This window comes from Amphiprion ocellaris, chromosome 5 (assembly GCF_022539595.1).
Source record: "Amphiprion ocellaris isolate individual 3 ecotype Okinawa chromosome 5, ASM2253959v1, whole genome shotgun sequence".
Classification (NCBI taxonomy): domain Eukaryota; kingdom Metazoa; phylum Chordata; class Actinopteri; family Pomacentridae; genus Amphiprion; species Amphiprion ocellaris.
The window spans coordinates 18591891-18616283 of NC_072770.1; the positions used below are offsets into that span (position 1 = coordinate 18591891).

The following is a 24393-nucleotide window of genomic DNA, read 5'->3' on the forward strand; positions in this document are numbered from 1 at the left end:
CCCGAAGACACACACACACACACACACACACACACACACACACACACACACACACACACACACACACACACACACACACACACACACACACACACAATGACACACCATAGTTGTGCAGTCAACACATAATTCATAAAGATGTAAGTGCAATCTCTATCCATATGTAAATTCAGCTTGTCATATCTGTATATTTCCATGTGTAGATTCACCATGTCATATGTATATTAACCATTTCATATCTGTACATATCCGTATCTATATTCACCATGTCATATCTGTATATATCCACATAAATATTAACCATGTCATATCTGTATATATATCCATATGTATATTAACCATGTCATATCTGTATATAGCCATATGTACATTCTCAATTTTATATATACACATATATATGTAAATACACCATGTCAAATCTGTATATTTTCATATGTAAATTCAACATGTCATACAAATACATATCCATATGTTAATTCACCATGTCATTTCTATATATGTCCATATGTAAATTCAACATGTCGTATATGTACATATTCATATGTTAATACACTATGCCATATGCGTACATCTCATCTACATATCCATTTGTTAGTTCACCATGTCATACCTGTACATATACATATGTTAATTCACCATATCATATCTATATATGTCCATTTGTCATTTCACCATGTCATACCTGTACATATCCATATGCAAATTCAATATGTCATATGTGTACATATCCATATGTTAATTCATCATGTCATATCTGTACATTTTTATTTGTTAATTCACTATGTCAAACGTGCACATGTACATATCCATATGCGAATTCACCATACCTCATTTGTACATGTGAAAGTTGTACATTGTCTTTGTAACATCTGTATTCTTAGCCTTTCTGTGTTTTTGTAATTCTTTTCTTGCTTCTTCCGTGCCTTGTCTGTGTCTAGCAGCTGTAAAATGTAACTTTTCCTGGTGAGTGATGTAATAAAATTGATCTTTTCTTATCTTTTCTTAAATGGGGGGTATTCTCTTACTGAGTTGCATGTTAAGCTGAGCCGGAAAAGACTGAAAAGTAACCAAGCAGGTTTATCTGTAAAGCACCTTATAATACACAAAAGGTTATTCAAAGTTCTTTACAGGCAAAGGATAAAATAAAATGAATTTAAGCAAGCAAGTAAGTAGGTAAATAAAGGAAAAGATAAAACAAAATAAAAATGAAAAACATTAAAAAACAGTACAGACTTATGGAATAAAGTGCACACAAAGTTCTAAATTAATTAAAACTGATTGACTAAAACAGCGGAAAAAGACAGAGAGAAAAATATAGCAGTATCGAATAATGTATAAAAGAAATTAAACGAATTATGTGAATAAAAGTTTTGAATTGAAGAACCACACAATTCAGAGCCCTATAGACAATAAGTAGGATCTTGAATTCAGTTCTATATTTAACTACAAGCCAGTGCAGGGACCTAAGGATTGTAGTTCTCTCTTTTTGTTTTAGATAGCAACATCTGAAACTTGATATTTTCTCCTAGAAACTTGCTTCCTTCCACCTCTGTATCTTGCTGTGTTCCCATGATTCACTTTGCTTTCCAACACCTTGACCTGAACATGACACCGCATCAGTGTTGAAAAGCAAAACAAGGAAGCGAATGAGAAGTTCTGCAGCTGCACATTGAGCGTTAACGTCCCCCATCTGTTTTTTTTTCATCCCTCTAGTGAAAAATGTGAATTTGGCAGAACAAGCCAGCCAGGAAATCAAGGCAATGTGCACGCTCAGATGCACAGCTTTTCTATCTCTGTTCCATCTGCTTGTTGCACACACAAGCTTGTTATATGGCTGTCTTACTGAGGACATTCAGTGATGTAATTTATTCCCAAGTTTCTTATTTTTACCTTAAATCACCACAACTAAATGCTCAAACCTTTGCCTCAAACTAACCCTAACTGTGCCCTTAAACAGCCCATTTAATTGGTGCAACAAAGTGAGAACAGGCCTAAATGTGCTCAATTTATCTAAATATCTACTCACTTATATACATCACTTTAAGGGTAAAACATCTAATGCAGACAAACATGCCTCATATAATGTTAGATATGCTAATGTTAATATTACTTATATTCATTCTATTTACAATTCAGCAGATTACAAGAGTATCTACCACTTTATTTGATCTTTTTTTTTCAGCTTTTACACGAAAGAACATCTCAGGATAGGATATAAGTGATTTTAAAAGTAGGCATTTTTCTAGTTTGTGGTCATTGATAGCTGTTACCATCAATGTAAACTTGAACTAAACAGTTGGTTTGCCAGGTTGACTGATGAACAATTAGTCATTATTATGTAAATTATACATAATAACCACTACAGGTGTTAACTGTGTCTGTGGAAATCAGCTCTGAATGGACCTTGTTGTCAGGCCTGTTTTGCATCACCTTGATTCCTATGATTAGAACACACTTATATAAGACACTTTAAGGGTAAAACACTTTACACAGACAAAAATTCAACATATATGGCCTTAACATGTTGGATATGTGATTGTGGTATGACTGATAACTATGATAACTATATCAACAATTAGACAGACTGAGTCTACTTTATTTAACCTGTTTCTTTAGCTTTTACAGCAAGGAACATCTCCAAATAGGAAATAAGTGATTTTAAAAGTAGGTCTGCTTCCTACCTAAATACTATTACAGAGAGGACTTACAGTAATCTTTTTTTCAGAATCAGAAAGGTTTTATTTCCTAATAGATTTCCTCATAAAAGGAATTTTTCTTGGTGTTTTAGTGCATAACAGTAAAAACTAACATATAGATCTGAAAAAATGTTGGAAGTCAGTAGGCAGTAAGTTTTAGTTTGGTAATATTGATGACTGTCAGTGTTAATATAAACTTGAACTGAACAGTTGGTTTGCCATAAACTGATTATAGTCAAGTTTGTACACATCTCTGTTTGGTTTTATCTCAATCAAACAATCATAACGTGCAAATATGCATAATTTTATGTTAATTTGACTAAACTAGTCAAACAACCCATCGAAGGGGTCCAACAAAGTGAGAACTGGCCTAAATGTGCTCAATTTACCAAAAATATCCACACTCTTATGTTCTAAAACTGCTTTTCACAGATGTATTTGGGCTTGTTTAGTGGAGTTTATGGGCTGATCCAAGCATTTCCATACTGGCCCAGCCCACAGCACCTCTACGCTCCCAGTCCTCCCAGCATGCACAAAGCACATTGATCCACGTGGTGCTGAGTCATCAGCCCCCACCCACCAAAACTGCATGACTATAAGAGAGAATAGGCTGGTATATTTAGGCGGTCTGCCTCTGCTCCTGGTGAGCTATTTATAGCTCCAAAAAGGGTATAACAATGACGTACGGGATTGGGGATAAGGGTTGAATGCTGACAGAGATTACTGAGCAATACCCAAGGAGTTACTCACCACCTCGTCACCACCGCAAATATTTGGAGCGTGGGGTTAAAACGGAAGAACAATGGATGTTATAACAACAAAAAATATCCCCGACACAGATTTGCAGCCAAGCACATAGATAGATTTCAATCACTCTATGTTTCAACTAGGTGCTATAAATAAATAAAGACTTTTCCATTCTGTCAAAAGACTTTATCAGATTGTCACTGGGTCTTCTTTCAAAAGCAAAACAACAGCAACAAACAAAAAAGAAAACTCTAGGTCACATGACAGGAATATCTGACTTTTTTCCATTACTTTCAATTCCTGGAAAATTGTCTATCTTCCCCGATGACTTCATGCTGCACCAGCTATAAAAAGAAATTTCCACTCAGTAAAGCTCACAACCTTTTGATCAATCACTCGTATCTGCCCCTCCCATCAATTACACCTGCCTCTGGGTTTCCTGACTGATATCCTGCGGATTTGCACTTTAGTAACTCCTCTGTGTGCTTTTTCATGCCCCGTGTTCTGGTTGAACAGGAACTGCATCAGATTGGGGAAGCAGGATTTTCTTCTGAACACAGGAAAGCAAGAAAAAAAAACTACCCTCTAATGTAGGTCAAAGTGGTGCCAAATTGTTTCTCTGCAACACCTGGGATTGCCGGAGAGAAAAATTACCCCTTGCAGCTTTAAACTTTAATTAGAGGCGACATTGTTGGCTGCAGGAATTCCACTTGGAGGTTTTACCAGTTTGTGCGCTTCAAGACGGATAAACTTGACAATGGTTGAGTCTCTGTGGGTTGTCTAATTTCACAGCAGAAACACCACAAGCGTGATATGACACAGCAAACGTACGAAGGCTTCATATTTTCTGTGTGAATTAGACTCACATCCGGGCAGGGGACCCAGACGGTTCCTGTTGTGATGGCCATTTCTGCCATCCCAGCAGTGCCAGGGCAAACATCACAGTGAGTAATGAGAGGAGCAGACCGAGGGAGGGAGGAATGAAAAAACAATCCCTAAAACAGGAGGAAAATGGTCCTTTCATCAAGAGACATGCCACAGACTAAATCTGCCTTTTTCTCTATCTGTCCTCATTTCCCTCTCTTCAGCCTTTGTCATGTTTCAAGGCAGCACAACTGTAGACAAAGATCAGTTCAACCGTTTGCTTCATTCAAATGGCCTTGAGGTAAACCAGTTTTTAGGCTTGGTACGTACATGGCAACATGAAGTTAGTAAAAGGACGCATTTGAGTTTGGGTTCTGTTTTTTAGACCAAAAAAGCAAATCTACAAGTGTTAGTGTTGCCTCCGGTTTAAAATGTACTAGCCACCAAAGCAGATAACAGCTTGAATATCAGCAGGGCTTTGGTACACTTAATTAATGCTTCTGTGCTTCATTTCCTCTTCAAAAACCCCAAAACTTTTGTTAGGTGTTTCTCCACTGAAACAAGATTTGGACTTAACAGCGTTGGACTTTACTACACTTCTTGCACTTGGAAAAACATTCCCTTTGACGTTCTAGTATACAGCAGCATTACCACTGTCTGACCTTGAAGCACAATTAATATATTGGTCAGTTTTTCCTCTTTATATGCACTCACTTTGCGCTGTAATTATCGATTTCCTGTGTTTCATTCTGCACATTTTTGCCTGCAGAAAACAGGAGTTTGGGCAATGCAATACAAGCACTCATATTGAGTTTCTGAGTTATTATTGACCTCCTGGATGCAGATTGGAAGCTTTCAAGTGTGCACAAGGAGAAGCTGTCCTTTTCCTATTTTTAGAGGTGCTTTCCTTACAAATTGCCGAGACTACAGAAATTGAGGGCTATTGATTCAAACACACAGGCAGGTACCTAATCACTTTCTGCAGCTTTGGTTCCCCCGGCTGCTGAGGGAAAGGTTTTGTGAACGGGTTTCGTAGGGCAAGAGTTCAAGCTCGAGATGTGAAACAAGGTGTGCGTTTAAACTTTCAGGTTTATGAAGGAAATGAACACCTTTCCCTGCTTTCAATGGTGTTCTCACTTCTCTCTTACTTTTGTTACTTCAAGTAAGTATTGGGTCATGGACACTCCTGGGATCACATATCTAGAGCAACCCCAATCTTCCTATTTTCTCTTCTGCCTATTTTCTGACTAACGTCCAATCTCTTCTTCTTTATTCATCTAATTGGAAACGATCTTTCGGTCTTGAACTCTGCATCCAGTAACAATGTCCTCAGCAAACTCTTTCCTCCTTTACGTCCTCATTATCTGAATAGAAAACACTTTAAAGTTATTAATGAGCAAATCCAAGCTGTCCTTGTTCTTTTCTTTAGTAAGCTCTCACATTGGGTCTAATCCGGTTAACTCTTGGTCATTAATATTGTAGATGTTGAAAAAGAAATAGGCCAAAATGTTTTGTGCTATTTCTTTGTCTTTAAATATTCATGCTACAACTACTGCGTTCCTTGCTGCTGGACTGCTTTCTGTTGTTTTGGTGCTGTAGAAATCTTTAGTGGTGCTAATTAACTTAACTGAAATGGCTCGTATTACCCAGTGGTGTGGTACCAGCTTAAAAATGAAAAGATGAAGAAGAAAAAAAGGAGGCTGGAGATGATCTGTACTTTCAGAAGTGTACAAAATTACATCTGGAATAAAGCAGCAGTCAATGGTAACAGTACCTCTTGGCTGTAAAAGAGTGCCACCCGAAATTAAACTAAGATATGTGTCACTCACTGTAGCAAAAATGATAGAACATAGCCTTATGGAATGATACATGTCTTCACGCTGACAAGAGACTCTTAACCTGAGGACCTCACAGTAGTGTTTAATGGTTTAATGGACACATCCTGGTTATTATATGATGTCGCCTGGGACTTTCTGATTGCAGGTCTCTCTGCTCAGTGGTCACCTTGGCTTAGTCTGTTTTCCAAATACAATCTCCAAATATAACGACTTTAAAGTTAAAAGCAGCTAAAATGATTACTGAATAAGCTTAAATATACAGTATATGTGTCAGAGAGACTCAGAATATCTGGAGCATAAAGAGGGGTGCACAGTTTTGTACATATTAACAATAAAATTCTATGTCCTTCATCTGTTTCACTTTTATCTGTAATGAAAGGTGTTCTCAATATTAGATTTCAGTTTTCTATCAGTGATGGAAAACATTAAATGCCTGTCCATTAACTTTACCACGCTCAGCTTTTGTAATTGCTTCTTGAATCATATTTATCTTTTTTGAACTCAAACATTCCCGACATTCACTGTACGCTGGTGCCAAAACAGTGTCTTGGAGGAGGAGCGACTTCAGTCAGTAGTTTGTAAATACAATTCAGATGAGATCTGTTTATGGCTATGGTGCACTGCTGCCCCCTGCTGGACGGCCACCACAACCAATAGAAATACAGAGGTACAGCATGTACTAATTTCAGTCTCGTCCTGGTGTCTAACACAAAGAAGGGATAGACACAACATGAACACTTGCCCAGATACGATGCATAGCTGGTATTATTGTTGATTCTGTCCAAGACGAGTGACTGTATGTCCATTTCTGAGTGTGCAATTTTGTTGTACTGGACTGTAGTATATATATATATATATATATATATATATATATATATATATATATATATATATATATATATATATATATATATATATATATATATATATATATATATATATATATATATATATATATATAAATAAAAATAAAATATACTGTACAAGTTCATCTTATTCTGTTATTCCATATGCCATCCTAAATTAACCACACAGGAGAACATTTCTATATGTTTACCTTGACAGGGACATACCCTTCCCAAAAATAGCATTCGTACAAAGGCCACTATGTGTTCATTCCTATTAATAGAATATACTAAAGGAACAGGTTTGTGTGTAAGAACAAGCCTACAGCATAACACAGTTAAACCCATTATGTGAAGTTTTTAAAGTACTTTATTTTTTATATGCATCTATATACATAAACATTTACAATGCACTATATGCTAGAGGTACAATCCATATAACAGTATAGGTGTGAGCCATAAGAAACAGGTAGAAAAGCTGAACAGTACTCGATGAAGAGAAATAATTGATGGGTGAAGGACCACATGTAGTACAGCTGCAACCTGAATGGAAGAGATAATGCCTTTAAGGTAGGTTATTTAAGAGAAAGCGTGAAAATCTGATTATGCTGACACAGGAGGAATAACAATAATAAAAATTCTAGTGTCCTCTTTTCTGTTGAAAACATGAGAGGCTCAGATCACTCTAACACTGAAAGGACATCATACTGTAGGTAGTTTGGCATTTATCGATGGTTTCTGCTGACGTGGATAAAGACAGATTTTATCTAGCCAAGTATATACAGCATGAAAAGGCATTCATAAAAACGACACAATACTATATTCTCATGTTACTGGACAGTAACTGAACTGTTCAAAATACTAAAACCTCAAAGTACATAAGAGTAGATAAAAAGCAAGGTCTCTCCGTACAGTACTGTGATAACATAAAGAATGAGGAGAACAATTTCATTTCAGGCACATTCATCAGCAACTCGCACTGCATTCAACTGGAAGAAAGCAATTGGCACTTAAGAACTGTATGACAAATTTCAAGAAGATTTAAAAACCTACAGATTAAAATAGAAAGCATCTTTGAAAGCATTCATCGATAAAGAAATACTTCTGATTGGTAGGCATGCCGAGGGTCATTCCGTAGCTTTGTGTATTCAATACAAGTGTAACGCTGTGTAAAACTCCACGAAAAATATAATACACACATACTGTGATGGTTACAATGAAACCCTTACTCAGAACATCATGTAACACAGTTTTTATACAAATAAATCATATAATTCACTTCATCAATATCTGCAGTGTATACTTCACAATATATATTCAGAATAACAAATATCTCTCTAAAACACTGGCCATTGGGTGGCCATTGTGAAAAAGGTGAAGCAGAGGGAATGAGATGTTCTCTCTGAAGCTCTCAGATGTTGCATTTAATGAATCCAAGCTGCTCCTGAAAAGTACAGGCTCCTGGAAAATCCATTAGAACACCGGGAACCAGAGAGCTTTTATGCATTACATCATTATTCCAGCTTTCCACTTCTCTTTAGTGGCTTTCTTTTGGCTCCTGTCACTTTCACCTCCTCACCACAAGGCGGCAGTCTTGTCTAAAATCCCCTTGGTGATAAAACTGTCTCTTAATATCCCATAATTTGTGATGAATCCTGACTGGTGGTCTGAGTTCAGATGCAGCAGGTAGCTATGTTGTGCTCCATGAAGGAGGTCTAACAGTCACAGACAGCAGGGTTCATTCATTTAACTGAGCAGGTGCTATAAAACTGTAGCCTCCTCCATGGCATTGACCCACCTGAAACACAAAGTGATGGAACATTAAGCTTTTAACAAACTGTCTTTTCTGTTTGGTTTGGGCTGAATTACAGAAGGAGAAGGAGTTTACAAGACGTAGGAAGAGAGAAAGCCGGTGTTTTAGAAGCAGACACTGATCAGAGGTCAAGATATCTGTTTTCCTCAAACTTTGTGGAAATACAGAACTAAACTGTGAGAGTTCTCCATTAAAACTGCTACAAAGTTTAAAAAAAAAAAAAAAAAAAAAGGCAAAAAACATCAACACACTTTGTCCAGAACAGTTTTGCTCATAAACTCTATGCCTATTACCAACAAATGATGTCTTTATTTGATGATAATCACAATGCTTTTCTTGGTCTTTTTCTTGAATTTACAGCTTTATGTTTTATCCACTTTGATTAGTGTTTTCTCTCTCATTTTACATTTTGTTTTCTCTGTCTCTTTCCGATACTCCCCTTCTTCTCCTGTAATGAACTTGTGGATTTTTCAGGCTGGTCACAGATAAATAAATAATCTTGAAAAGCTATACTGACTTATTTTCAATACATCTCTTGTCCACTACTGTTCTTATGAATAAGAATATGCACTCTTTAGAACTTAATTTAAAAGATAAATCCAGATAATGAGACTGTCAGCGAGTAACAAGTCGATCCAAATAAACTGTCATGGCCAGATATAATAATTGGTGCCTTTTGTACAGTTAAAATTCAGATGGAAGAGATAAATAAAGCTAAAGACTTTTAATGAACACAGTCTGCCAGCTTGATTTGCGAGCAGCAGCATAGGAATGACACAAATTGCCACGTATTTATCAGAGCAGTGCAGAGCCTTTTGGCATCTTTCACACACATTTTACCAAAACATCTCCGCTTTGAAGAACATATTTACAGATAAAATCAACAAGTAAAAGTAATAGCAAAACACTCAGTGTTTTGGACAGCAGTGTTCTTGCTGGATAGTGCATTAAGAAGGTAAACTTGGGACTCCATCAAAGCACTGACATTTCCTTGGTGGTCTAGTGGTTAGGATTCGACGCTCTCACCGCCGCGGCCCGGGTTTGATTCCCGGTCAGAGAATGAGCTTTTAAGGGACCCTACAGCACCAAATGTCACATCTCTAGTCATGCCTACCTAAACACTAATACTGACCTGCGTGCAGTGTGCTGATCATCAGCTCTGAAGGTGTAATAGAGTGTCTTCTTGTGGTACAAATGGAAAACGTTGCCACTTTCTTCTCCCTCTGGCCTCTCAGTCAGCTTGACGGTGAAGCCCTGCAGAGGAAGACTCTCTGAAGCAACTTTATCCTAAAGAAATGAGAGTGAAACATCAAACACAGCACAAGCTGAACACACCAATCTTGCTGTCAGCAGCAATAAGCAAATAATTATTTCATGGTCTAGGAAGTACAAAGCACTTGTCAAGAGGAAGAGAGAGAGCACAGAGAATCCCTTCATTAGTTGTTAGGCGTTCTGTCCATGAGGTTGGAAAAGGCAGACAAGTGGAAATATATGTGCATTAAGTAGGTATCATGCATTGACCAGAGGAGGACAGGAGTGGATAAATATTGTGAGAAGATGCCTCTTTGCTTGGGTAGTGATGAGAGTGTGTGGGGGTTTTGGGGCTGGTGTGGGAGACTCTGTGCCCCCTCACCTCAAGGGCTGTGAAGGTGTAGAGCACCTTGTCTTTGAGAAGGAACCACAGACGTTTCCACTTCCTTTTGCTCTTCTTCCGGCGCTGCAGGCTCCCGCTCATGGTGGAGCCCTCCACACCGAGTGACACCTGATGGCATTTGTAATATATTAGACACACAGACAGGAACAGAGGTACACAGATACAGGGAGCATACAATACAACTGGAAAACCCCCAAAAATGAATTATAAATCATCTACTGGCAACTGTTGTGTACTACACAAGCATGTGTCTATCCAGCTGTCATAATTCCAGACATTCCAGACACAAGCTTAACACCTCTAAACGGCTCCCTGGTGGTCTAGTGGTTAGGATTCGGCGCTCTCACCGCCGCGGCCCGGGTTCGATTCCCGGTCAGGGAACGTTTCTTTACTTACTGATCAGTTCGAGCCATTAAAACCATATAAACTCCTATACTGGTGCTGTTGCTCTGCTTTCATGTCTGTAAATACGTACAACTCTCTCTCTTTGGAGACTCATGTAGCTCATATAGATTCTGCTGTTGTTTAATTCTGCAGACATTCAGAGGAAAGACTCTTACAAACAGCTGGAAGCAACAAACTAAACTTCAGCTTCTGCTTCCAGGTGTAGGATGCATTACACTCCTGTCCAACTTCTTACCATAGTGGGTAGAAAGATAAAAAGACCCTGCCCTACTGGTAACTGTTGTGCACTGACAAACACACATCGGCGCAGCTGTCACAATTCCAGAAATTCCAGTACACATGCTTGAGCGCTAAACAGCTCCCTGGTGGTCTAGTGGTTAGGATTCGGCGCTCTCACCGCCGCGGCCCGGGTTCGATTCCCGGTCAGGGAACATCGTTTTACTTACAGATCTACACATTCATTTCATATCCATTTGATAACTGATCTGTAGCTTAAATTCAAAGCTTGTGAACTGATTTCTGTGTATGATACCTTGTGATCTAATGTGAATCTTGTCCAGTGCATACAAAGCCCTTTTCATATATGGGATACACAGTATAACATATTAACACAGCAGTATGTTATTCAGATCACTTTTCTGACGGCGTTCCTCATGACTTCATTCAAACATACTCCCTACAGAGATGGAGAGAGTGACCTGTACTGATCCTGTCACTATGCTGAGGGCAATTAATGAAAATAATTCATGAAGTTACTGGTGCTGTTGCTCTGTTTTCAGGTCTGTAAATACATACAACTCTCTCTCTTTGGAGACTCATGTAGCTCATATAGATTCCGCTGTTGTTTAAGTCTGCAGACATTCAGAAAACTTGTCAGGATTTATTTTTTAAGGCACTGCTAACTGAACACTGAAATTGATATCACATATGAGTAGTACAATATTGATATTAATAACCATTTGTTGTGTAATTAATGTATGAGTTGTGTTGACCTGAATAGAGAGAGAACATTAACCCCAGGCTCTGGAGGGTTAAATACATGATGGATACAGACAGGTCAAGCTGGAAAGTTACAGCTGCACACACACACACACATCAGTACAAAGAGTGTTTTCACACACACACACACACACACACACACACACACACACACACACACACACACACACACACACACACACACACACACACACACACACACACACACACACACACCAAAAAGATAGAGATTTGCTTTCCTTCATAGTATATATTCCTATTTCCAAACAGAAAAGGTCCTTGTACACGATTCTTTTGAGACACTGATATTTACAAAATAAACAGCTCAATTGGAGAGAAGTAGTTTGTCTTCTATCTCAAAAAACGAACACGCTCAACAAACTTAGAGGAAAGACTCTTACAAACAGCTGGAAGCAACAAACTAAACTTCAGCTTCTGCTTCCAGGTGTAGGATGCATTACACTCCTGTCCAACTTCTTACCATAGTGGGTAGAAAGATAAAAAGACCCTGCCCTACTGGTAACTGTTGTGCACTGACAAAACCACATCAGATCAGCTGTCACAATTCCAGAAATTCCAGAGCACAAGTTGGACTCATCAAACCAGCTCCCTGGTGGTCTAGTGGTTAGGATTCGGCGCTCTCACCGCCGCGGCCCGGGTTCGATTCCCGGTCAGGGAATGTCTCTTTATGTACCAATTAATACAAACTATCAGATTAGAACGCCACAGCATTTAGTCTTACAGTAGAAAGGGGGGCATCCACAGTATGTTAAAAAAAAATCTATGGTGTGAAGTTGTGCTTTAAAGTGCCTCAAAAACAGGCAGGACTCAACATGAGGACCGCTGCTTTGTAACAGATTAACTTCAGCTAATAAACTGGGATTCTGACGGAAAACTACTGCAAATAGCTGGAAGCAACAAAGTCAACTTCTACACCTGTCGGTTTGGGAAAAAAAAAAACAGGATTGCATTCATTATTGGTGAATCTCATTAACTTGAACCTGTTTTCATTAGAGTGATGTTTGTTTTTTTTAATGGACATTTTAGTTTGTAATAAATTGTAGAGCAAAGTGAATGAGAGAGGTGTTTTGTAACTGAAAACTTTGCCTTGTCTGTGATTTCTTCAGGGGAATATTGGCACTAAATGTGGAAAAAGCCTTCCCTCAGTAACTTCACACAACACAGAGTACTGTCGCTTGTACTATCTGCTAATGTGGCTGCATGTGGTTCATACTTCTGCTTTGTTGCCAGTGATATGGAAATGTAATCAGGTCTGACCTTATAAGATTACTGTAGCAACGTTTTGCATTCAGATTAATGGAAACAAGTACATCTCTGACAATGGCTTCAGAATTTAAAGAGAGGTACAGATGTAAGAAAGAGAGTGTAGTCCACCTGGCTGAGAGGGGAGCTGCTCTTCCTGGTCTTCCACAAACTTGGGGGCTGTAGGCTCTGGAAGACAGCAGAGAGGGGGCGACTGGTTCGATGAGTCCGAGGGCTGGAGTTACCACACGCCCCTGACATGCTTCCACCTACAGACACACACAAAACTGTCAACCTTGCAAACCAAAACAACAGTCTTTCCACTGCTCCTTGCATCAGCTTGGATGGGACACCAGAAAACCTCTACACGGGGAGAGCTAAGTCTCACCTCTTTTCCTGAGCTCGGCATAGCAGTGGTCGCACACTTTGGCCACCCTGTCTTTGAGGTACTTCAGTGGGTATCTGTTTCTGGAACAAGCACGGCACACCACCTGTTTAAAGAGACAGAATGCATGCGTGAGCTTTATACTACATCCTCCAGCAATAAGGTGCAGTGACGCAATGTTAGTAAGTTCCCAAAAATTCCAGACCCAAACAAAACTGCAGTCAAGGCTGAACACAACCAGGTAAAAGCAGTCTTCACAGTGCCGTGTGTCTGACCTTTCCACAGGCATTGCAGTGGTGTCGTCTGAGTGTGAGGCTGAAGTCAGAGGTACAATTCATGCACATCATCACGTGAGAAACTGGCACCAGGACAGGAGCAGCCTCACCCAGGGCCATCCACAGTTTTTCACGAGCCTGTTTGGACAGTATTGGGATAATGTTGAAATGTCAGGGTTAGAATATTTGGAGATCTGGAGTTGGGTTTCACGGAATCAATTTATTACTTTTAGCTACAGTAATTTTACTGATGTTCGCAGAGATTTGGGCGGTATTATTTTTAAATTATAATCACAATGTAGTCATTGTTCTTTAATACTAATTGTTCTTTTAACTTTAGGAAATTCTTCAACCCTATTCTGTTACTTTAAATTATTTTTTCTTACCTCACTGCAGGGTCCGCCAAATGTGCAAAGTCCTGCAGCGTGGTCCGCTATGGCTCGACTCAGTGTATGGAACCAATCTTCCCTTTCTCCGACGGAACTAAAGAGAAACAGAAATACAATCACACCTGAAGCTTCTGCAACACTTTAGAATTTAACGTATAAAACTGCTTAAAAATAGGAGGAAAAGTAGGTTTCATTCCAATCAGTAAACAAGCTCACATTGTTCATTTGAGGACTTTATCTGTCGGTTTCTCACCTGGCAGAGAGTGTAATAGTGATGTCTGACACTTCAATCCGGAGACAGTTCAGCACATTGTCCACTGTGGGTTTGCTCACCTGTGTGTGAACGGCAAAAATACATCACAGTTCAGCTGTGTGTATGAAACTGGAGACAAGCTGACAGAGAGGTGAAAAGTTATCGTACCTTCATCCCTGACAGGGAGAGTGTGTTTTTGAGCCTGTATTTTCCATCCTGCTGAGGGTAGGTGTACAGCATTATATCGTTCATCTGATGAAAAACACAGAAAAGAATAATAAAAGGTGACTTATGTGCGATTTCACTCATTTGTTTAAAAGAATAACATAGAATCCCAGCATTCGGGGGGGAATGGGTAAAACTTCAGCTCTCAGCTTTTCTGTATGTAGTACCTTCGCACTAACACAAGGTGGTGGTGTTATCTAGAGAGTAGCGTCTAACACTGCATCATGAAACAACAGCCAGAGCTGAACTACTTAGATTACATGTTTTTTCACAGCACTCACACATGTCTGTGCATCCTGTCAGTGCAAAATTCCCATGAATGCACACAAACAAAATCAGACATTACTGTAAAGAAAGTGTTTATTTGCTTGTCAGACCAAAAGTATTCGAATCCCCTGAACACACTGAGAGTCCATTGTGTTACGAGAGGTATTTCATAACACGGACAAAAGACATGACATCATTGGTCACACCTAATGTGTGCTCTAAACATCCGCTGGGGCCGTATAGGCAGCATCCAGGAATTCTCCACCCTGCTTCGGACTCCAGGCCTCCCCCTCGCCCTCACAGCCTTCTCAGGCTACACTGAGAACCAGAACTGGGTGGGACCGGCCACCTTTACCACAACAACAACAACACAAACAGTCGCAATAACGCGTTCGCTGGCTGGAGTGGCTGGAGACAAAACAGTGCACGATAGCCAAGCCAGAGCCCTGCCTGCGACCTCTGGGCTGCAGCCACCACAGTTCTTTGTGCTCCACCCAGCGCTGCTCATTTACTCAGAGATTCCTTCCACTGAAACCAAGTGCCAAGTTCACAGACTTCACAGACTAACCCAACATGTATCCACTCGACCCCTTGGCACCTAAGACATTTACTCTTTCAGCAGTGACATTTCAGCTCATCCTGTAAACCCTCACCTTCCTCACTCCTGCTGTCTGGATCTCCATCCTCCCTCTAAGCCCCTCTCTCACTCATTCAACCTGCTTTTCTTTCTTCCCTAAACCCAGGCTTGTGACATAGCTGCAGCTTCTCTCCATCACTCGGGTGAGTGATGGCTTTCATCTCCACTGTTTGGATTCCCTTTCCTTAAAAGCCCATAAATAACACCTGACCCACTGGAGCCGTCCACTTCAAGGGAGCAAATTACTTTATAACTCTGATAGCCTGCAAGTATCAGCCGCCAACCTATTTTCAGCTGTGCTTAACTGAAATCCTGTTATGAAAGACTGGAAGACAGGCGGAGTGAAGCGAAATGAAAAAGATAAATAAACCTGTATAGTATATTCCATTCGGATCAAGCAGCGCAAGTCAAAAACATAAATGCTGCTACTGCGGATATGCAGCCCGAGCATAATTCATAACATGAGACAGCGCCGATTGCACATGGAACAATAGAGTGGGCTTCTCTGTTTCACGTGATGTGTTTGTGTAACACCACCACCCCTCCGCTGCCACCTCCTCCCTGCATTCTACAGGGTGTCTGGCCTTCACTTTGCTGTCAGTCCCCTCCCAATACACAGGAAGCCGGCATCCAGTGACCCACACCAAACATCCTGTAAGGAAGCGGGGCCCTGGAAAACAAGTCCTCAGAGGGGAGAAGAGAAGAGTAGAAGAGTGGAGAGGGAGGCCCTCGGTGGACGGGTGTGGTGCTTAATGGAGGTCTTACAGCCTTGGCCTCATGCCCCCCCCCCCCCCAGGCCATCGACTCTCCCCAACCTCATGTACCTTACAGACCGACCTCCGCCCAACATTCCTCCATATTCTCGCAGATCATGTCAGCTTTGTTTGCACCACCGCTTAAACAATATGACAGGTGACTTCTACTGTTGTGCTAACAGTGATTTTAAGCTTTCAGGTGGGCCAGTCACTTTAATCTCATACAGTCCATCCATAGACTCTTTTAAACTCTATTGGTGATTAAAAAGCTTCCGAAGATATCAAGTACAGGAGGCTGGATTATAGTAATGCGTGTAAAATATTGCATAATGCATTTGAAAGAAAAGTGCAGCCATTAGCTCCTTTCACACACACTTCTTTCCGTTAATCTGACGGCATCAGAACATGTTGGCTTCATGTCTGAATTAGCACCCTGCTCACTTTTCATTTGACAATCTGACTAGGTTGAACATAATAGCATTTCTCTATCACTTTCAACACGGCACAAGTCTGAACATTATGTTGTTGCATATACAGACAGACAAACATACATACTTTGAGCTGTTTGGGGAAGACTTTTCAAACATGGACAGAATTTTTAGTGTTTAGGAAATCACGGGTAAACAAGAGTATTAGTTATTTGGTGCATTAATATGCATTATACATCATCTGACGTACATTCAAATCTGGTGAAGGGTATGTCTGAATGTGTGAATGACAAAATGCTGTTACGTTAACGGATTGATAAAACCAACAATGTTACGTATCCCATTTCTGAAAAGAGTAAACACAGCTTCATTTAAGAGTTGGAGCAAAGACAGACTTGACATTCTAGGAAATACTAAATTGCTGCCTAGTTGAGCTCCATACCATCTCATGTCTGTACAGAAAATATGGTAGCTACTGCCAGAAGGTGTTAGTTCTGCAAAGCTACTCTGGAAACAAGGAATCAGCTCGTCTGGCTACATTCAAAGGTAAGAAAATCTGTCAAGAGGCCCCTCCTAAGCTCACTAATTAACACATTGAGTTTCACATTATTCTGTACAAAACTGTTACTGTGGATTTGCCAGAACACCAACACAGACTTAAGGAAGTCACAGCACTCTGCCAGCACCTCATAAAACCTTTTTTCTTTTTTAACAATAACAACATACAACTTGTTAATTAATAAGATGGTAATGAAATGGTAGTCATGACCACCTCCAGCAAAAATCAAGTTTTTAAAATATTGCTAACATGTCCCTATTGTGTGCTTTTTCTATGGTAGAAAACACATTATGAGATACATAAGCAGTCTATGTCATGGCTGAGCATTTCCATCTTAAAACTGCCATGTACAGATGAGTGTCTCATGAGTAACATATGGAGCTTTCTGTATCATTGTTCCTCTTCAGAAAACATTTCCAATTCAAATGTGTGTGGTTGAATTACTCCAATGCTGCAGTGTTTTAGTGTTTCAGAGTTGTAGGGGAGCTGGTGCTCGAGCTGCAGTGAATGGAGTGAGGCAGGTAGAGACAGGGGCTTCAACCTTCGGACACAGCCAGGTAGCTGTTTACGCCTAGTTTCGGTCCTTATGCTATGCTAAGCTAACTGTTCATTTTGATTAATAAAACACAAAGTGATATGAATTTTCTCATTCACCTCCAATTACAGAAGCTATTAGGTATATTTCCCAAAGGATTAACTGTCACTTTACAAATATGAAAGGGAATAAAGGGGGAGAACGTTATTTTTAAGGCTTCAGAGAGGCCTCATAATGTGTCTCATGTCATAACAGAGTGAAAGCAGAAGACAGAAATATTACCAGAAACAGGTGCCGTGGTTGCCTGCTTTTCCTCGAGACCTTCATGAGGGTGCCCTCTTTGACAAACATCTGTCAGAAGACATTGCATGAAAGCAAAAACACATGAAATTATGAGAAAATGATGTCAGATTGTACAGCTTTTTTTCCCATCCATAGGACCTAAAATAACTGGTTGGATGTTGCTACAGAACAATGTGTTGCTGTGTTTGAAGAGCCACAGCTACTTGATGCTCACCCTTCCAGGCTTCAGAAGGTCCCTCTTCCCCTTCATGCTGTACTCTATGTGGACCAGACGCAACAGGTTCTCCTGCAGGAGAGAGATGGAGGGAGATTATCCAGTGATGGATGGAAGAGGAGACGGAGAATTAAACTGTCCCTGTTTGTTCGTGAATGAAAGGGAGGGAGGCGGAAAGGGATCCGATACTGAAAAGTGAATAGGAGGGGACAGAGATAGAGGGTCTCTGTGTTTCCACTGTCTGACAGCCTGTCTATGAGTGTGAGTGTGTCAGTGTGTGTGCACAGAAGAGAAAAAAAGTGCGATAAACAGAGGAGCAGAGCCAAAGAGGCACAGGGGAGCTCGACAGTGAGAGGCGACAGTGACGGTGAGGGGAGGGTTTGTGAATTATCTCCATGAAATGCTCATGTTTGAGGAGGGAGTGTAAGTCATGTCCACCCTTACACTGCCCCCTTTGTAATGATACACCTGGGACTTTCCGATGACATCATCTTTCCTCGCCCCTTGTGTTAATCAAAAAGCTGCAGAATCCGGCGCCAAAGAGAAATAGACCTCTCCTTCACTCCAGCAAGTCGTTCAGAGGAGGGATTCATACGGAGGCAAACCTCAGCTGTCTAACTTCTTCACGCTTGCAAATTGCTCTTTCTTTGCCAGACAGAACATAAAGAGGCGTTGCAATAACGGCAAAGCTGGGCTGTGAATATGTCAAACTCAGCGGGAGCTAAACAGCGTGAATGAGAACACATGGGGTGTATCCAGACTCAGAAACTCACCCCCTGTTTCAGATTGTCATTGGCCTGGTCTGCCACCTCGGACACAATCACCAAGGCAGCTGCAACACAAACAGAGACAGAAAGTGTTGACATCCAAAAAGACACACTCACTGGCTGAGACACAACAACTAGGCCCTGAAACATGTCGAGCAGCTGCAGACAAGCGTGCGTCTTTTGACTAGTGAAAAATATCACTGCTATTTTTCAGGTTATTATCACAGAGCTTCATTCTGTATGTTTACCTTGTGTGTCCTCGTATTCTTTAGAGTCAGGAGAGAGGTTGTTCAGGTAATCTGGAGGAAACACATGAAAATATGACAAAAACCCCACCAGCAGGTTTGAACAGCATTTCATTTTTAAAACAACACCAAAATTATACCATCAATTAGAGGCAGAAATGGTCAAAGCAGAAATATTAGTCAGCTTTTCTAATGGCCCTAGAACTAATCATGTATGAAGGGCAGCTCCGTAAGGAAATTAGCCAAATCTAAGCTTAATATTGTTATATACCATTAAAATCACATTTCAATTTGAATTTTTACCATAAATAAATCTTTCACACTAACCAGACTGGTTAAAAAACAAAAAATCTTACATGTGCCCCCATAAATGAAAAAAACACAAGTGACTCAGGCGCAACAAAGACTCACATAATGACAATTCATGACCACTTCATTAAACCGGGTTAAACCTCAGGGTGTGTTTATACAAAACAGATAGAAGTAAAGTATGGAAACAAATAAAAGATGCGTGCAGTAAAATATTTGTATTATTTAGAGCCACCATTTATTTTACAGTATTGTTAAATCCTACAAACACTTTGGAAAAGGTTGATTACGGGATTTTTACATTTTTGTAGAATAAATTAAGAAAGAAATTCAATGCATGATTTATGACATCCAAACCTCGCTTTACTGCACAGGAGACACTTTTGAATTTGTTCTACTTGTAGCCATGGTTGTGTTTTTTTGCAGTGAAAAAGCCTACAGTGAGTAAAAATGTGACAGGGCCAAAAAACACTCGGAAACTGCTTGGATTTCAGAGTCTTTAGTACAATTTGGTATTTTGAAGACAACTTTTTTGACCTTTTATTTTTATTGTCTTTGGATTAACACACTCTTGTCTGTAAAACGCTAAGTGGTTTTGCTGCTATAGCCAAATAACAGTATGCTGTATAAACACATGGTGGCTAATACTAACTAATGTCAGCAAACACTGCTTGCTTACTCTTCTCTACGTGTGCTGCTGTCACACTAGGTTTTAGCAGTTATTTTAATCTCCTAATTGCTACAAGGAAGCACAGTATTCAGTGATATTCAGCAAAAACTACAGGCTTGTGTTTGTGTGTTACCTGTGAGTAGCATTCGATACTGAAGGACTCTCACTATAACCTGCAGCAGCTGGTGTTTCAATGGGACTTCAGCTTCTTCTGGGCTTCTTGTCTGCACACACACAAACACTCACACGTTAATTTTCACACAATTTAAACTGAATCTTCACACATGAACTTGACACTGTGAAAACCTTTCCATGTGTGTTCAGTTATTGAATTATTTGACTTTATATTCAAGACATCTGGTCATAAAATCTTCTCAGTGTGAGGTTAAAACAAAGAACCCCTGGATGTCCCTGAACTACAACCAGGAAACCCCCACTCTGTTCTTTAAATGAGGGTAACTGCTGCAGTTCGATGTTGGAAGCCAAGGTCAGAAGTGACCAAGGGAAATCTGTCGGACAAGATGACCTTCACTGACTTTCCAGCTCACAAAAACTCCCATTCTTCTGCTAGCTGCAGTCATTTGCAGGTGAAAGGGGACAGAAATTGGCACAATCAAAGAGAGCTTTAGAAAATCAATCAGGATCTAATTGTCTCTGACAGGTATTTATGCCCTGAGCGGTAGAGGAGCAATAGGGGTCTGGCCGTGGACACACACAACCATGCACACACACACACACACACACACACACGCACACACACACACAGTCTTTTCTAATCCAATGAAGTTCTACCCTTCATTAGAGAGCCACAGATAGTACCCTGCGGGAAACAGCAACTTTATCTTATTTACACCGCACATGCACACACACACATATGAATACTCACATACACACACACACACACACACACACACACACACACACACACACACACACACACACACACACACACACACACACACACACACACACACACACACACACACACACACACAGGAGGCCATGCAGACATATGGATACAGTGTGTAAATGACGCATCTCTTCACACAGATACAGACCCATACAGAGCTGGTGCTGGTGATGCGATAACACAGATGAGGCCTGTAAAGGGGAGGGATGCGACCTAAACACACCTCTCTTTGTCTTCATTGTCGCAATCTGGAGTGTGAAAGTCAAAAGCAAAACAGAGAGCCGAGGCCTCTTTTAATGAGCAGGCTTTCACCAACGCTCACCTCCTCTTTTTCTTTCTAATTTGACTTCATCATCCTTTTCTACTCAGTTTCACTCACTTTTCTGTCTCCCGCCTCTCTCCTGACAAAGCTGAGTACAATAACAAAGCATCTCTCCATTATTGTAAACCCGCTTGTTTTCAGAACATTCCCTCTCCTCAAGTGTCGCTTGTAAATTGTCATCCAATTGACACTTGTTCAGAGGAAGTGGCTTTCTAGAGATGGTAATTAGCGCGTGGTTTTTTTGGGTGAGCGAACCAAATGGAGGAGGACAGAAGAGGGAGTGTGTGATGCCTCGCGCTGGGAGATAAACACATGCAAGCCCGGACACAAAAACACACCTCTCAGACTCTGTCACGGCCAGCTGATTTGGTGCCTGCGCACACACAAGTGATCTAATTGGGGAGTTGTAAAGGAGGCTGCTTCTCTAATTAGCTTCTGTCTGCCTCATTGCCCAGCTGCCTTTACAAGGAATTCACTCCATCGCTCTCTCCCTCTGTCGCTCTTTGTCCACCTGCTGCACAGCCTCCTGCTCTCCTCCTGGGCTTCTAGCTCAGGAGGAAACACGCAGGCTTTACACAAACTCGCGCTATGACATGAATATAAATCCAAGCTGAAGTGCTTTGAAAAGAGATTTCATAAACCACAGTTTCGCAGGATCCTCGCAATTTGCGTGTGGACGTGCCTCTGCAAAACAATCGGATGCACAGGGACACAAACACAAACGTACATAAGAGACACGTGCGCAACACTGTGTCAGCCAATGTTTGTAGATGGTGCAGTAAACAAGCAACTAGCTGCTGAGAGGAGGCTGTAATCCTGTAAGGTTCGAGCACTGATCTGATCAGAGTCTGTGGCTACTTCATCACTGTCATCGCCACATCCACAATGAAATTACTACCACTTATACTGCTGGACTTGTAGCAATAAAGGCAAGTGGGCAGGAGGGCAGAAAGGGTCGAGAGGTGTTGAAACTGAGAACGACGAGAAAACAGCAAAGCCTGATGAATGTACGAACATTTCTAAATACACAGAAATACCAGAAAGCTGAGAATGGAACTACTCAAGTCAATGACTGTCTTCTTCTAAGATATAATGACTTGGGAGGTGTCACACAGCCAACAGACAAATGACCGTCGTCTCTCTCAGTAGTATCCTGTGACCTATACGATTGTCTTTGCTCTCCCGCAGCCCTCCTTCTCCCTCATTACAGCGAGGTCACACTCACCATGCAACTCCCAAAGCAGCGCTTTGACTAAGCACGGCATCCATCACACACACATAATGTCTTGGTCGGGGAGGGTGGGAAGGACGGACCGCCGGCTACAAGCTTATATATATGCAATTTGGGGAACATAAATACACTAGGGCGGCAAGTACAGCAGATCTGCCAGTGGACTGAGAAAACAATATTGAATATGCCTCTGGGTGTTAATTTTAGAGGTGTAAGATGAATCATCATCATCACATATCGACACAAATGAGGAGGAGCAAAGATTCAGTGAAGAAAAAAATCCCTTCACATTTTTAGCAGTCTTCACAAAACAAGCCATTTCTGACCACTGCAGTTTGTAAGTAATGATTTATCATGCGAGAAATCTGCTTCATGAGGCTAAAAATGCAGAAGCACGTTTTTGACTTTGACCAAGGGTATAACGAGCTAAATGTTAAAGTGAGGAAACACGGTGTAAGATACTAAAGGTCAGTGTTTACTGTACATGGTGGCGAGTCTTCGTTTTTCACCTTTGCTCCCTTCTATTTACATCTGATCAAAGTCTGGCAGAGCCAAAGTTTTTCTGGGAAGAAGCAGCTGCTGCTGAATATTCATTAGCAGAGACAGTTGGTGCCTTGTCCGTTCGCTTTTCTTATCAAACTAGAAACGCCTGGAACCATTGTGTCAGCCACTCACAGCGAATCAGTCCACAGCATGGAACTGGCAAAGCAAAAAATTAGGGTAGAAAGGTGCTGAGTTGAACAGGTAACTTTGTGGAACGCTAACATGAACAATCCTGGACAGAGCGTCTTTAGTGATCTATTATACATAAATAAATTGCAAGAAAACAGTCAGATTCATAAATATTTGGGCACTGACACAATTTTTAGCATTTCGGCTCTGTACGCCACCACAGTGGATTTGAAGTGAAGCAGTCAAGACGTGCTTTAAGTGGAGACTTTCAGCTTTAATTTGAGGATATTTGCATTCAAATCTGGTGAACAGTGTAGGAAAGATGGAGGGCACATATAAAATGTGTTGTAATTCCAACATGAATGGTGTCAGTGCCCAAATATTTACGGACCTGACTGTATATTGACAACATTAAAACTATGGAGCAAATAATCATTTTCATTTTTTGATTTTCTATTCAGGATGACCTGTGTGCTGCTGCATAGAGGTGTCAACTCTGTAAAGGGGGAATCAGTTCTATAGCAGGAGATAAAGGTTCCTGTATCTCTATGAGCTGATCTATGGACTCTCTTAATATCCTGTGTTTTAGTTAACATTAGTCCGTTGTATTGTTATCAGCTCCACACATACTGATTCTAGGTGAGGATAAAGTTTTTCTAAAGCTGACCTGCCACACAATTGGTTGATGCCGTGATGGTATTAGCCTGAGCCTCTGCTGATCCCTTCACCCAAATCCCACCTCCCCATTCTCCAGCGACCATCCAGGATGAAGAGATTCATGGTGGACAAAGAATGAGTGTTTGGTGTTGAGTGGGTATAAAATATGCGAGCATGACAGTAGAAAGGTCAGGTCCATGAAGAGGAGCAGGATAGAGAGGTTTAGAAAGGCCATTATCTCCCCGTGGAAGCCGAGTGACA

At 40.7% G+C, this 24393-nt stretch overlaps 1 protein-coding gene and 3 non-coding genes across 5 annotated transcripts in view; 3 read left to right on the plus strand and 1 right to left on the minus strand.

Annotated features, from left to right (window-relative positions):
- Nucleotides 1–7337: 7337 nt before the first annotated feature.
- Nucleotides 7338–24393, minus strand: part of fgd5a (FYVE, RhoGEF and PH domain containing 5a) — a 36830-nt gene continuing 19774 nt past the window's right edge. Inside the window, exons 8-21 of one of the 2 annotated variants that reach the window (XM_023299348.3) lie at nt 20474–20564; nt 19365–19415; nt 19123–19181; nt 18350–18421; nt 18115–18183; nt 14595–14678; nt 14427–14506; nt 14171–14267; nt 13785–13922; nt 13513–13615; nt 13257–13393; nt 10464–10565; nt 9936–10090; nt 7338–8788 (exon numbers count right to left, since the gene is read on the minus strand). In XM_023299348.3, the coding sequence (XP_023155116.1) occupies nt 8752–8788; nt 9936–10090; nt 10464–10565; nt 13257–13393; nt 13513–13615; nt 13785–13922; nt 14171–14267; nt 14427–14506; nt 14595–14678; nt 18115–18183; nt 18350–18421; nt 19123–19181; nt 19365–19415; nt 20474–20564 (1275 nt within the window). In that variant the 3' untranslated portion in view covers nt 7338–8751. Of the gene's footprint in view, nt 8789–9935; nt 10091–10436; nt 10566–13256; nt 13394–13512; nt 13616–13784; nt 13923–14170; nt 14268–14426; nt 14507–14594; nt 14679–18114; nt 18184–18349; nt 18422–19122; nt 19182–19364; nt 19416–20473; nt 20565–24393 lie in introns of both variants that reach the window. The other variant, XM_023299347.3, reaches the window with a different exon arrangement.
- Nucleotides 10767–10838, plus strand: trnae-cuc (transfer RNA glutamic acid (anticodon CUC)). The gene has a single exon. It is a non-coding gene; the product is annotated as a tRNA-Glu (tRNA).
- Nucleotides 11222–11293, plus strand: trnae-cuc (transfer RNA glutamic acid (anticodon CUC)). Its single transcript has one exon. It is a non-coding gene; the product is annotated as a tRNA-Glu (tRNA).
- Nucleotides 12469–12540, plus strand: trnae-cuc (transfer RNA glutamic acid (anticodon CUC)). Its single transcript has one exon. It is a non-coding gene; the product is annotated as a tRNA-Glu (tRNA).